This window comes from Lactuca sativa, chromosome 4 (assembly GCF_002870075.4).
Source record: "Lactuca sativa cultivar Salinas chromosome 4, Lsat_Salinas_v11, whole genome shotgun sequence".
NCBI lineage: Eukaryota > Viridiplantae > Streptophyta > Magnoliopsida > Asterales > Asteraceae > Lactuca > Lactuca sativa.
The window spans coordinates 169,829,454-169,844,735 of NC_056626.2; the positions used below are offsets into that span (position 1 = coordinate 169,829,454).

General features: G+C 32.8%; 1 protein-coding gene across 2 annotated transcripts; it reads left to right on the forward strand.

Moving 5' to 3' along the window:
• Window positions 1-6,149: 6,149 nt before the first annotated feature.
• Window positions 6,150-10,693, forward strand: LOC111906859 (serine/threonine protein phosphatase 2A 55 kDa regulatory subunit B beta isoform). Of its 2 annotated transcripts, none has more exons than XM_052770487.1 (14): window positions 6,150-6,711; window positions 7,243-7,346; window positions 7,430-7,528; window positions 7,617-7,736; window positions 7,822-8,016; window positions 8,202-8,293; window positions 8,413-8,531; window positions 8,659-8,782; window positions 8,867-8,990; window positions 9,113-9,181; window positions 9,274-9,365; window positions 9,450-9,527; window positions 9,871-9,941; window positions 10,061-10,693. In XM_052770487.1, exons 1-14 carry the CDS (start codon window positions 6,597-6,599, stop codon window positions 10,213-10,215), a joined length of 1,557 nt encoding a protein of 518 aa, XP_052626447.1. In that variant the 5' UTR covers window positions 6,150-6,596; the 3' UTR covers window positions 10,216-10,693. The 2 variants fall into 2 exon arrangements, with proteins under 2 accessions (XP_052626447.1, XP_052626449.1); XM_052770489.1 differs by having other exon boundaries at window positions 7,822-8,013.
• The last annotated feature ends 4,589 nt before the right edge of the window (window positions 10,694-15,282 follow it).

Consider the following 15,282-nt stretch of genomic DNA (forward strand, 5'->3'; position numbering starts at 1 on the left):
TTCTTTTATATAAAGGACTAAAAGTGTTATTTTTATAAAAGAAAGGTAGTGAAAAGGGTCAAAGTCATACTTCTAAAACAAATTAATTCATTCATTAAGACAAAATACAAGATATCCGGCTAGCAACAAAATGAAAAACAAATACACCTTCAATACCAAATATCGTTATAAACGAATTGATTCGGTCTCGAATCAATACAAAACAACAAACGTTAAATCAAAACACTTCAATAGATACGTGATGACTACAATGAGTAAATCTACAAATTTTGGGCTTATGAGTTTCAAATTATGCTTGTTGGGCCTTGCAAGCCCACCAACATGATTTTTGGGCCCAAAGGGATAACGCTTATATGTTATTGGGCCTTCAATGACTCAATATTTTATAAAAGGACTTTCAATAGCTTTGTGTGCTAGTAGGCCAAAGTGTCCCGCTAGAAAAGCTAGTAAGGTCACAGTAATCAAGTGCGAGTTGGACCATTGTGTCTTTCGCATCCACGACAACCTAAGTACTTACGATAGTAGTGGGACATAATGCCCCCTTCTCTTCATTTGTTAAGGCTTACGATAAATCGAAGTAGATAAAATTAGGATGATATACAATATGGATTAATTCAATACTCATTCGTTAAGACAATACAAAAACCAGTAATTACGAATACATTTCAACATCGGGTTTTTCCGGGGAATTCAATACTACTCGTTCGAAATATTATAACCATAATACAAAGTATCCTTTATATATATATATATATATATATATATATATATATATATATATATATATATATATATATATATATATATATATATATATATATATATATATATATATATATATATATGTTTTTAAAATCATTCATGCATCAACTTATGGATCTCACGCTTTGATAAACAAAAGTCTTTTTAGAAAATATCGGATTTTCTGGGTTTTTACAAAACTGCATAAACCATTTTATTACAACTATTCTTATGAACTCACCAACATTTCATATGTTGACGTTTTTCCAAAATAACTTGTATTCTCAGGTAACAGGTAAGCGGGAGAGTTTTATGAAGTAATGTTAGATGTTATGTTGTTAAAACACTCAAACTATTTATGTTATGAATGAGAGTTCCACCTCGGACACGGGATCATTAGCTGAAAACTATACTGATCCCTCTGCCTTGTTGGAACTCCGAGACAATGTCTCTGCCTTAATCTCCAAATTTGAATCATTGGACAAGTCAGTTGCCCAAATTGACTCCAAACTTGACGCCAAAGTGTCTGGTCTTGATACTAAGCTGGATGCAATTCTCCTCCCACTCTCGGAAGTCAAGAAACCAGGGCCCTCGGATGAAGATAGGGTTCAACGGCTAAATCAACTCATCTCCCTCCGACTCAAGCATATCATTGAGGAGGTTGAGCAGAAGTATAATTCAATTCTTGATCACTATCTCGACACCATCACCACCATGCTGAAAGTTCACGATGATATGATCAGTGCCACCAACGAACTGATCAAACAAACACATGTTCACCATGAAAAGCAAATTCGGCAGATGGAGAAGGAAATTAAGAAGAAAGACGAGATGAATCTTATCATGTAACAAGTACTCATCAAGCTCCTCAGAGCCTGCTGGAATACTATGGATGTTCCGAACCATAAGTTCAATGAAATGCTGTCTATCCTTGCCACCTTATTCGACCACCTCAAAGCTCAGGCTCCGACTGCTGAAGCCTATAATGGCCTTACATTGCAAATAAACACCAACTTTAAGAAGGTGTTTGATCGTCTATCAGAGTTTCAACGTTAAACTTTGCTCGCCTCGGTTGCCAGGCCATCCGATGCAAGAAGGGGAGAAGGCACCAGTAAAAAAGATCACTCTATCTCTTGGAAGCTCGCCTCAAAGTTTAAACTCCGAGATGAGTCTGATGATGATTTTATTCAAATCATTCCTACAGGTACTCCATCTGGTGATGATGGTGATGATGAAGATGACAAGTACATCACCAACGTTGTGATATGAATTCAAGCTCCAAGGAAGTTTCCAACCAAAGTTCTTTCCGAGGAAGAGCAAAGGATATGGTCTGCTGTCTCACGGCCATCATCCCTAGTTGACGTACTACAAAGAAGCCATGAAATGGCTAAGGCAAAGACCAAGCTGACAATTGAGGCTTTCCGAGCCACCCAGTCAAGTTCCCTCGCCGAGAATAGCTCCACTCGATGAAGGTTCTCCACTTCAGAAACCTGAAAACATTCCTGAAGAGCCCCTGATTCCTCCTCCTCCAGAGTTTACCATCGATAAAATATGCAACATGTAATCCTTGTTCTCAACAAGAAACAAGACAAAGGCAAAAAGCCTATCTCAGAATTTCAATGCTCCGAACAGACCACCAAAAAGTACGAGGGTTGGTCTCAGGCTCAAATAGATCAGACCCTGGAAGAGAGCATCTGAATTCAAGCTCTCAAAGACAACCCCAATCCGATGCTAGGGCTTTCCACACTCTGTAGAGAAGGAATAATCCATGACTTGGACATAGTGCCATTAATATATTATGATCTACCAACCCAAGATTCAGACCAGCTCGATCTTCCCATCTCTCCATACGGCAAGTTCTACATCAAATTTGCTCCTCTCCACCCAAAAGATGATCCTCAAATGATCATCAAAACCGAAAGAGAATGATTAAAGACATTCTACTCCTTGAACGCACGTCCCTAAAAAGAAGTGTGGTCTCGGAAGAGGATTACAAAAATATATGGGTTCGGAAGGAAGGTTTTGACAAAGTTATTTGGATTGTCTTTTACATAGCTACTATGTATATCATAACAAAACAACACAGCTCATCATCACAGATGTTGACTTCCCCTCGATAAATCCAAATGACACCTTGACCATTGCTGCATATTTTCGAACTCATCAAGATAGTCAGATGAGTATTGCTGCCTATAGTGCTGCTATGAATTATATGAAGTATTATGTTGCAGAATTTTGCAGACGTGACTTCGAAATGGCTCATTTGTTCGGAACTGAAAGGTTCTTGGCAAAAATTGATTTCAAGCTGCCTGAAGCTGAAATATTGGCAGAAGGGCCAATCGATGAACCTGTGTTGGGGTATGTTTACTTACAAAAGAAGACAAACAAGAAGGACTTCTTCTGAGTCCTAGACAAGCATCTCGTCCCCTCCAAAGCTCTTCAAAAGTTCATCAAAAATACAGCTAAGTCAGACGCCCTCGAGCATGTGAAGTCTAAGTTTATAAGTCAACTTCAATGGTATCTTGAAGTCCGAGATTGGTTGTACAGAGCTTATGTGTTCATCCAAGAGGAAGCCAATTAAGCTGACTAGATTGCTAAGTTCACTTAGGGGGAGATTGTTTGAACCTGAAAAGTGAACCTCTAGCAATCACAAGTATTGAAGATCAGAAGTCAGCAGATTCCGAAGTAAATATGGTGTCCGAGATGAAGACTATTCCGAGATGGAGAATAGATCCAAGATCAGTCAGTCTGTTTGAACATTTATTATTTCTTTTCTTATTCATGATGTAACGTTTCATAGGACTTATCTTTTTGTATATCTTTTAGATGATCAGTTGTCAGTGATTGACTATTATCCGGTCCTATGAATGTATCCAAGTTTGTACGGTGTACCTCCTTAGCCTATATAAGGAGTGAGTTGAATGACAAGAAAATTACGCATTGTTACTCTAAATATAGCAAAATTTTTCATTGATTTACTTTCACCTTTCTCTTAAAGTCAATATCTTTCATAAAGATTATTCTTGTTCATTTATCGTCTTTACATTGATTATACTCCTAGTCTCTTCATTTAATATTGTGTACTTTGTTGAATATTTCATTCAAGTCCTAAGTGGTATCACTAGATTCGTCTGAGGCATCTAATTAAGAGCAGACATTGATCTTAAAGATTAACTCAAGGTTTGAGTTTTCAAACTTTGTCCTTGCGCAACTGTTTCTTGTACTCATATTTACTCAACCCAACCTATTTAATTAAATGGGTTAGGCGGGTTACCCATTTAACCTAAATGAGTTGAAAATCTCAACTCAACCTGCTAATTTTGGGTTGGGTTGGTGGGTTAGGTTGATTTTTCCCAGCTCTACTCACAAACAATGACATCATCATCATGCTTTTTTGTTTAAAATCCGGTATCTCACCTTCAAATTCATTATCCTGCATTTGCAAATCAACAATAATGCTAATATCTATAAGCGATTTAGGAATCCGACCACTGAATTTGTTACTCTGAACTTCAATTTTCCTCACCAAACTCATTCCAACAAACAAATCGTTCCCAATCACCCCCGATTGTCCATGTCAATTGTCCTTGTTAACCCCATATTATTGAACTGTAAACCTAACACACTCAGATAGAAGATATATTTTCATATTTAAGAATCTACTGCTAACTAGAGCTGACAAAAATTGACTCGACCCGACCCGCCAACCCAACCCAAAATTAGCGGGTTGGGTTAAGATTTTCAATCCATTTAACTTAAATGTGTCAACCCGTCTAACCCATTTAATTAAATATGTTGGGTTGGGTAAAAATTATCAACCCGTTTTCAACCCATTTAACTTTAATATTTATTATTTAATTTAATATTATTTGAATATTATCATGTAGTAATCAAAGTATTAATTTGTAAATTATAATGTTGCATTATTATTATCTATGTTTAATAAAATTCATTCATTTTTAGTATTGATAATACCGGTCACTCTCCAAATTCAATGTGAAACTAAACATTTTCAATGTTATTTGAACAATTTATTTGTATTTATGAATTACGATTGTGCTTTTGTCATAATTATGAAGTTTTATTTACGTTTTATAACTTAAGTGGTATAATATTTAATTATATAATTTATTTAATTGATTTTAAATGAGTTTACCCAAGTTTAACCCATTTATTTAATAGGTTGGGTCGGGAACTACATAAACAGGTTAACCCAGTGACAACCAATTTATCTAAAATGTTAATTTGGATTGGAAATATCAACCCATTTAAATAAACAGGTTGGGTTGAGTTTATATTTTCAACCCAATTATTAAATGGGTTGAATCCAAACCCAACCTAGGTGGACCCATTGCCACCTCTACCGCTAACCTCATCATCGACATCCTCTTGTCATTTGCTCAGATGCAATGTGTTGGGTTTTGTGGATTCCAGATTTGGAACTAGATAATAAATTCCAGGTGGGATGAGTCAACGGTGGGAGAGGGGGAAGCAAAGACCAGGTCGGTGGCGGTGGAGAATTCGTCAGTGGGTCTTGAATCCAAAGATAAAACACTCGTAACAGTCGGAGAAGGAGAACTCATAATAGCCGGATAAGAAGAATTCCTCACTGTATATGTGTTTAATTTCTTTGTGTGTATGAGTTTTGAAGGTACATAGAGAATTGGAAGTTCTCTGATGAAATACACGATGAGAAAGGGAGGAGGGGGGGGGGGGGGATACCGATGGAGAGGGATGGGATCGGGTGGGGTGAGATTTTTTTTTTTAATTTTTCAATTATTTAAATACCAAAATATATAAAGAAATAAAAATGGTAAAATTGACCTTTCAAGTTTATTAGGAACCAATACCATGAAAAAATCTTAATTTTAGATCTTCCATACAAATTAAAAGCTTTTGAATATGACATGGATCAATTTTGCAGTTTAGTCTAGAAACTTCCCATCTTACAATCATTTGATCTTCCAAATATAAAAGGATGATAGTGTTTTTCTTTTGGATCTTAGTTAGTATAAATAATTTTGACAACCTTCGATATATTGGTTTTAGAAATAAATAAATTAACTGAAAACTAAAACAGAATGAAATTGGCCAAGATGAGAGGGACATAAACGTCATTTTACTCTAACTCTCACCTTGTGTCATCGACTCATCGCTAACTCGACCCGGGTGGTGTACAGTATTGAATAACGTTGTCCTCCATCTAGAATTCTAAATTAATTTTTACTTTTATCTCCACTCACAAACGGTGATTGAAATCCCATCACGCACCACTACAACACATCCACGTCGTACACGTGGCACAATCCCATTCATCTGTGACCTAATCAACTCACCAACTGTTGATTTTATCTTCATATTATCGTAAACGACAGAAGAAAATATAGAAATATTGGGAGAGAGTATTCGCTGTGACGGGAGTTTTGGTGTGTTGGGAGGCAATAGGAACGGTTTTGTTGCTCAAAGTTTCCATTTTTCTCCTTCCCCACTGCGAAAAAAAGAGATTTTTTTAAGAGAGAGAGAAAGTGGGTGTGGGTGTGAAAGAAGAGAGAGAAAATTAAATCTCAATCTACGAATTAAGCGATGTGGATGTTGTTGCTGATGATGATGATGAATATGATGATGAGGTGATGCTTATTAATGGTTGAATGAATCTGAAAAGGTGACATTCTTTTGTTCTTTTTCGTTGATGGAATCATCCGACGGTCCGGAAGCTGCGATCTTGAAGAATAATAATTGGGAAAAAGCGATCCGCTGAGGCTGTTCTTGATTTGATTTTAGTTTCAACTTCATTAATTTGTTTTCCATTTGATTAATTACACAAACCCAAAAAGCGAGAAGAAAAGGAAGAAGGAATGACCGGTGGTGATGGAGATGTCACGGCAGCTCCGGCGGGTCCACCACCGCCGCTAGACTGGAGGTTCTCTCAGGTATTTGGTGAACGCACCGCCGGTGAAGAAGTTCAAGAAGGTAAATTAGCTTCTCTACTTATCTAAATTTAAATTCCCAGATTCGTATGTTTATTAGGGTTTGAATAAAGTGTGTCTTTGATCTATTATTTGGATCGCTACATTGCTGTATCATCGGTGATTTCATGAACAATCACACTATTTTCTATTTAATGCTCGTACTTTTGCTCAATTTGTTGACCCAATCAATTAAAAACGACAAATTTGCAATTGAATGTTGATCAAGTTACAATCAATCAATCTTTTCCCTTTTCTTGTTTTCAATTAACTTCTTTAAATGCATGTTGTGTTTTTTGGTGATTTAAGTACATGTAAGATTTAATCAACTCTGAAAAAACCACTTCAAAAGGTTATTAAAATGCATAGATGTAGTTTTCCATAGATGAATATAACAACAAATCTTTGGAACTTCTTTCTTTATCATTACACAATTATGTAATCTAGTACTTTGATATATAATTTTTTTTTGTCTACATGCAACAAACAAATCATTTATATAAGTATCTTACATTGTTTTGAATTTGTGTCACAGTTGATATCATTTCAGCTATAGAGTTTGATAAAAGTGGTGATCATCTTGCCACTGGTGATCGTGGTGGGAGGGTGGTGTTATTTGAGAGGACTGATACAAAGGAGGTCAGAATCACTAATACAATTATAATTTCTTGAAAATTATATATTTATATTTTTGTATTTTTAAATCATGTACAATTTTGTAGCATGGTGGAAGTAGAAAGGATTTAGAGAAGACAGATTACCCAAGTGGTAGGCATCCTGAGTTCCGCTACAAAACCGAGTTTCAAAGCCATGAACCTGAGGTTTTTTATTTTATTTTTTCAATTACTTTTTCTCACTTTTCTGATCATTGTTTTACTTATTATATCTCAAAATTATTTTTTGTTTCAGTTTGATTATTTAAAGAGTTTGGAGATCGAGGAGAAGATTAACAAAATCAAATGGTGTCAAACAGCCAATGGTGCTGTTTTTCTTTTGTCTACCAATGACAAAACCATTAAATTTTGGAAGGTAAACTACTTTAATACATATAAAATTGTATATTTCATTTTTCTTTTGGATATGAACTATTGATAATTTTGTGTTGACTTTTCAGGTTCAAGAAAAGAAGGTTAAAAAAATTGCGGATATGAATATGGATGTTTCTAAAGCTGTTGGGAATGGAAATGTCGCGAGTTCTTCAAACCAAAAATCATCACATGGTGTAAATGGGGAATACACTGATAAATCCTTCACTAGTTTGACTTTGACCAAGGATTTGGGAATCCAGTCATTACGTTTACCTGTGGTAGTTGTACCCAACTCATGCTTTATTTGTATTTACGTATAAATATGTCTATAAAATATTGCATTGTTATTTAGTCTAAAAAAGTTACCTTTTTTGGCAATAGGGAGAAGTTTTGACTATTTTCATTCAACTAACTTTCTTTTTTGGTTGAGTGGAAGTGTAACATAACACAAAGGTAAATTTTGTAGGTAACTAGTAATGAGACAAGTCTTGTTGCAAGATGTAGAAGAGTGTATGCTCATGCACATGATTATCATATCAATTCAATCTCAAATAACAGGTTTGGATATTTGATTTCGATTCTTTCACGTGTCATTGTTTATTATTGTTTGTATATTTTACTTTGATTACTTGGTTTAAATATACTTTTTGAGTTTTGATTTTCTCCTTTTGAATTAGTGATGGTGAAACATTCATTTCGGCTGATGATCTTCGGATAAACCTTTGGAATTTGGAAATTAGCAATCAAAGTTTCAACATTGTGGATGTTAAACCTACAAATATGGAGGACCTCACAGGTATAAATTTTGGAAATTTCAATTTTGTGCCCTAATTAACATATGCATATCTTCATGTGATTGTTTACAATTAACCTTTTCTTTCCATTCGGATATTTATATTTTGGGTTACTTACTTTACTTACAGAGGTGATTACATCAGCTGAATTTCATCCTACTCATTGCAACACTTTAGCATACAGTAGTTCAAAAGGATCCATTCGCCTTATTGATTTACGCCAATCTGCATTGTGTGATCGACATTCCAAATTGTAAGTATTTTGGTCAATGAAAAGGGTATTTACGTCTTTTGTCATGTATAATCATAAATGACACTGACACATTGATTTTGGTAGGTTTGAAGAACAAGAAGCACCTGGTTCAAGATCATTCTTCACAGAGATAATAGCATCAATCTCAGATATTAAATTTGGAAGGAATGGAAGATATATACTAAGCCGTGATTACATGACACTTAAGGTTTCTGATATTAATATTTTACATTACAATTAAACCTATTTCTATATAAAAGTTAAATACTTTTTTTATTTTTTTAATAACTACACAACATAGAATTAATTATTTGAAACTGTTTTGTGCAGTTATGGGACATCAACATGGACGCGGGACCCGTTTCAACGTTTCAGGTTCACGAATATTTAAGACCTAAGGTATATATTTATTCAGTTCACTCAACATGTTGTGGGTATTTTTGTCTTTTTTGCACCGAGATTAATGAAATTTTTTAAATGATAACCTCCAGCTATGTGACTTATATGAAAATGACTCGATTTTCGATAAATTTGAGTGCTGTTTAAGTGGTGATGGAATGCGTGTAGCAACTGGTTCTTACAGGTAACAAACATGTCAAATTTTGTATCTTTTTATTTATTTATTTATTTATTTATATATTTATTTTTTTAATGATATTGGTTTCAGCAATCTGTTCCGTGTGTTTGGCTCGGGTCCCACAAGTACTGAAGCCACCACCCTGGAAGCTAGCAAAAACCCAATGAGGTATAATATATATATATATATATATATATATATATATATATATATATATATATATATATATATATATATATATATATATACAACTAATTAACTGAACTATTTCATTTTTTCTAATTTGGGTATAACATAAACAAACTATTTTATTGTCAATTAGAATACTAAAATCTTTAATACTTACAATTCTTTATGCACTTAATTGGCAAAGAATCTAGTTTTCTTACCCAAATAAGCAAAATTGAGATATTTTTACGTGTTTGACAAATTTTTAGATATGTGGGACGAAATTGCCCCTTGTATTATACAAATGTGTTGACTAAAAAGAAACGGTTGTTACAATTTATAGGCGACAAGTGCAGACTCCTGCAAGGCCTTCCAGATCTTTAAGCAGCAGCATAACACGTGTTGTTAGAAGAGGTTAGCTGTCTTTTTTTTTTTTTATCTTTTTAGCACAAAATTTACTAAAAGTATTGAATAAAATCTACTTAAATTAGTGATAAATAATAATAATATGTTTTTGCTTAAAATATATTTAGGGGCAGAGAGTTCAGGAAATGACACAAATGGGAACTCATTTGATTTTACAACAAAGCTTCTCCACCTGGCATGGCACCCAACTGAAAACTCAATAGCTTGTGCTGCTGCAAACAGCTTGTACATGTATTATGCATCAAACGAATCCACCCCATAAACAAAAAAAATGAAAAAAAAGGAACCTTAAATTTCTCAAACACTTTTTATGGTTTTGGTTTGGTTTTACCACACGCCACGTGTCAAAGAAGGTTCCGGAACACATGTTTAGAATCCACACCCCCTCTGTCTCTCTCTATTTTACTTCTTTCTTTTTGAAAAAAAAGTTAGCTTCTTTGCAAAAGGGCTCTTCTTGTTTCGTTTTGTTTTGTTTTTTTGTGTTTGTGTTGGTTGGGTTGAAATGAGAAATTGTAGCGCAGAAAACTTGGAAGGAGAAAAAGATGGATATGTTAGAAGAATATATAAATGGATTTAGGGTTTAAAGTTAAGAAGAAGATGTAGTTTTAGTTTGGGAAGGAGCTATGCTGCTTACATGCGTTGCAGGCCATCAAAGTTTATATATTGTTATTGTTATTGTTATTGTTATTATTCTGATGATGATGATGATGCCAATTATATTTCTTTTTGAGACGTTACAAGATGATTTTTGCATTTTTAGTTATTTGGGTTTGATATTCTTGGGTTCTTTTTGTTATTGTTGTAAGGGAAAACCGAATTTTGAACGTATGTTGGTATTTTACTATTTTTGGCTACTAATTTGGATATGAAAACTTGTATTGTGAAATGTTTTTGGGATTTAGGCTAATTAGTTGAAAATTAGCTTTTAGTTGAAAAACAAGTTTTTTGTTGATATAAGATTGACACTTGGTACAAAATAGTTGGTAAGATTTGAGCAATGTAAAATGACATGAAAAGATATTGACAAGGACATTGATATTATAAGACAAATGTAATATGTTCATTAAATTGAATTAGGTATTAAGTATCAGTCACTGTTTATGTTCAGTGAAATTTTTTATGATGCATATCAAGTTCTAAAGCGACTTTTTTTTTTTTTTTTTTTTTTTTTTTTTTTTTTTTTATGGATTTACCACAAAAAGTAAAAGTAATAACACAATAGAAAATATAATAACATGATTGAAATTATCATGACATTTATATAAAAATTATATATTACTTGATGAATAATTACCAACATGTTATTGGTTAATAGTATCATGACATGTCTTTTTATAAATAGAGGATATCTCACGATACCACTAGGCCAATAACCTGATAACTATTCATCTTTTAATATATATTTTTTGTAAGTTTGAGGGTTTACATTTTATATGTAACGTAATGAAATTATAGAGTAAAACAGAATGTGTATTAAAACTAAAGATGAATAGTTAACTAAAACTTACCAATATGCCCTTAGAATTGGATATTTTCTTCTATTGATATTTATTTATTCCTATTTTTATAAGTGGAATAACTATATGAGACTTTATGTCTATCAAAGTTACACGTACTTCAATTTCTAATTTATGTTAACAAAACTCAACTATATATTAAAATATATAATCAAAAAAGTAAAAAAAAAAAAAGACCCTCACATTTTAGTTGTAGTTGGCGCACGTATTTAATATATAACAAATAATTCGACAATCACCTTTGGTCACTTCTATAGATTTCATCATTGGCTGAGTCTTAAGTTTTTTTTTGAACGGCAAGCTGGCATTAGGGGCGGACCTTAGTGGAGCACGTATTTAATATTTTCTTTTTGTTTTTTCTATTAGGTGCACCGACCTAAAGTACGAGTGACACCATTATTAAAACATTATGTGTCTGCCACTGGCTGACATTAAAACACAAACAAACTAGACAGTGGCTAGGAGGTACAAAAGAACATACAAAATAAAAAGAACAACAAAGCTATCATAAGAACAACCAAAATTATAGCCTACAATTGCATTCTAAAATTAGAGCACAACTCCATTCATACCAGCTTAGCACTTGCCATTTTCTTTTCCTTGCATTGATCCAAAGAAGCGATAACGATTGTACCTCGTAAACAAGCGCCGCATGTGGTTTTGGATTTGAATTTGAAGAATGAGCTTTAGAGTTCCTATATCTCCAAATCACCCAAAGAAATACCAATATGATACCCTCGTGAATCTTTGACAGCCTATGATGACCCCCGAGCCTTGCTTTGCATTCTAACAAATCACGAATCAAATTTAGAGGATAGTCCAACAAACGCCACCATCTACAGACTTGTTGTCATACTTCATGTGATACTGGGCAGTCCACGAACACATGTTCCTCTATTTCTGGAGCTCCATTGCAAATCCTGCACAAGTTTGATGTATTGATGCCAAATTTAAATAGGTTGGCCATGGATGGAAGTTTACCATGACAGATTCGGCAAGCAAGAATATTCAATTTTCCCAGTATTAGAGAGTTCCAAGACCAACTACTCTCGCTTAGAGGGAGGATTCCATTGTCAATATGGTTTCTGAGAGATGCAACTGAACATTTGGTTGGTCCATTGGCATTGGTTGACAGCTTAAAATGTTATATAAAAGACACATTCTCCTTCTCTAACAATTTTGGGATGTTAGCAATTGTTCCCCAACATTCATTCCTTCTCTTTGCTACTGAGGGCCTAGCAAATCCACCATCTATGCCATATATTGCTTTTATCACCTCAGCCCAAGTGCTATCCGGATAGTTTTTGAATCTCCACCACCATTTTCCCAATAGAGCTATATTATGTGCCTTTAAAGTGCCTATTAGCCCACTTCTTTCTTTGGCTTCAAGAACCTTTTCTCAAGCAATCCATGACATCTTTCTTGATTCTAAATCACCCCCCCCCCCCCCCACCACCAAAAGAACCGCACTGTAATTTTTTCAAGACTTTTTATAACCTTGACGGGAGCTTTATACAGTGAAAAATAAAAGGAACTCAGTGTGCTCAATACATCTTTACATAGCGTCAAACGGCCACCGAACTGCTAAGTCTTAAGTTGAAACGAGTATTGTTTGCATATTCCTAGTAGATTTATTAATTTTATATTTTTGACTGAATAATCTAATAGAAAATATTGATATGTAAAATTATTTGTGTAGTTTATATATTTTATACATATACAAAAAAAAAAAAACAAAAAACAAAGATAGAGAGTTGGCCAATCTATTAAAACTATTAATGTATAATTATGTCATAATAACTAAAATGAGAAAAAAGACAAAAATATAATTTTCTAAATTTAAAACTACATTGACAAAAATTTTAACTAATACATTTCTCAATTTTAGAATTAAAAACTATATAGAGACCAAAGTATAATTTTTTAAATTAAAAAGTCATAGACCAAAAGTGTAACTAATCCATTTCCTTTTGGAAGTAAACATTAATACATTATACGGACAAATGTGTAACTCCTACATTTAAAACTATATGGATCAAACCTATAATTGAACCATTTCCCTAACAAAAATATATAGGGGCCTAAACTATAATTACCTTTCATAATTAAAAAGCTATACTAACTAAAAATGTAATTTCCTAAATTTAAAATGGGGCCCAAACCTGTAAGTAAATTAAAAGGTATATATAATAACGAATATATTTAACGCATTGACCTATGTTTAAATCATGATTTTATTTTATACTGTGCTCATTGAGGTTCGCTTGTAGTGATTCCAGCCTCCAGGGCATGATACATCTACTTTATACTGTGGTCATTGATGTTCGCTTGTAGTGACTCCAGTCTCCAGTGCATGAGACATAGCCTCATGTTTGCAGTGAAAGATTAGTCGGCGAGTGAAAGTTGGTCCGGAAACCCTCGTTAAAAAAGTTCTCTTTCCATAATAATAATAATAATAATAATAATAATAATAATAATAATAATAATAATAATAATAATAATAAAACAAAATAAAAGGTATATTTGAAAAACAATTAAAAAAACTTTATAAGCTTGTCAAACACTTTATTGAGTATTTTTTAAACTATATTATAAGTTTATAACCATCATTTTAGTTTGTCAAACATTACAATATAAAATAAATGTTTGAAAATATAGTCTTGTTTTCGTATCATCTGGATATCTAAAATTTGCATTTACTTGAAGTGTTCAGATTTCTGGAATTTTATTGCTTTTCCACTAGGAAAATAAAAACCAATAGTTATGAATAGAATGTTGAACAATAGTAAAAAAAGTTATAAAGTGGGAAGATTTTGGAATCACTCACACCGAAAGAATTCTTAGAACTCTCTTAAAATGGTTCTTAACATTAAATTCAATTAATTTACATGAGGCTTGTCCTCATTCCAATATATATATATATATATATATATATATATATATATATATATATATATATATATATATATATATATATATATATATATATATATATATATATATATATATATATATATTAAACTCCAATGAGTAAGTTGAAATAAGATATAGTAAAAAATTGAATAATGTATATGTAATCTTAGATATTTCTTACTTTGAATATTGTTTCTTCTATTTATAGTATGATGACATGTATTTTGATGAGACGGTTATACATACGTCATTATTATATTATTATATGTTTAAAATGATAGTACACTGCATTTGTCTCAAATATGGAATCGTAGACACTACATGGGTCTCAAACTCTTTGTGGATCTTGGAGGATGAATGATCGTTTATCGGTTCTTCATTGATGTTATGCTCTAGAAAGAAATAAATCATGTTCTTATTTATGAAATTTTTGTGGGATTCATTGATGCCTATTTAAATATATCTAAATACTTTAAATGTTTTGGATCATTGGGTTTTTCTATCTTTCCACTAGGAGAATTTGATTTTAAGGAAGTTTAAAGTAATAGTTATGAAAATGTATTAAATAGAAAAACATTAAATAATAAAATATACTTATTAATTTATTTTTTCTGCTTAAAAATAACATCAATATCTGCTCGTTGAACCAACGATGATCTGTGTGTTCTAAAGTTTTTGGATCTAAGAATCGCTTGTAGTTTGGGGATTGTTTGTCGAAATCCAGAGGTTGATTTTCGACAACCTTTACCCGACCGTATTCTTCCAGTCCCAAGAAATATACTCCATCATTCCAAAATTATTGTCCACAAACAAAAAACACACATATTCGTGAAGAGATTGGTCAAGATGTTTTTGCTTTACTAGTTGATGAATCTAGTGATGTTTCAAAAAAGGAACAA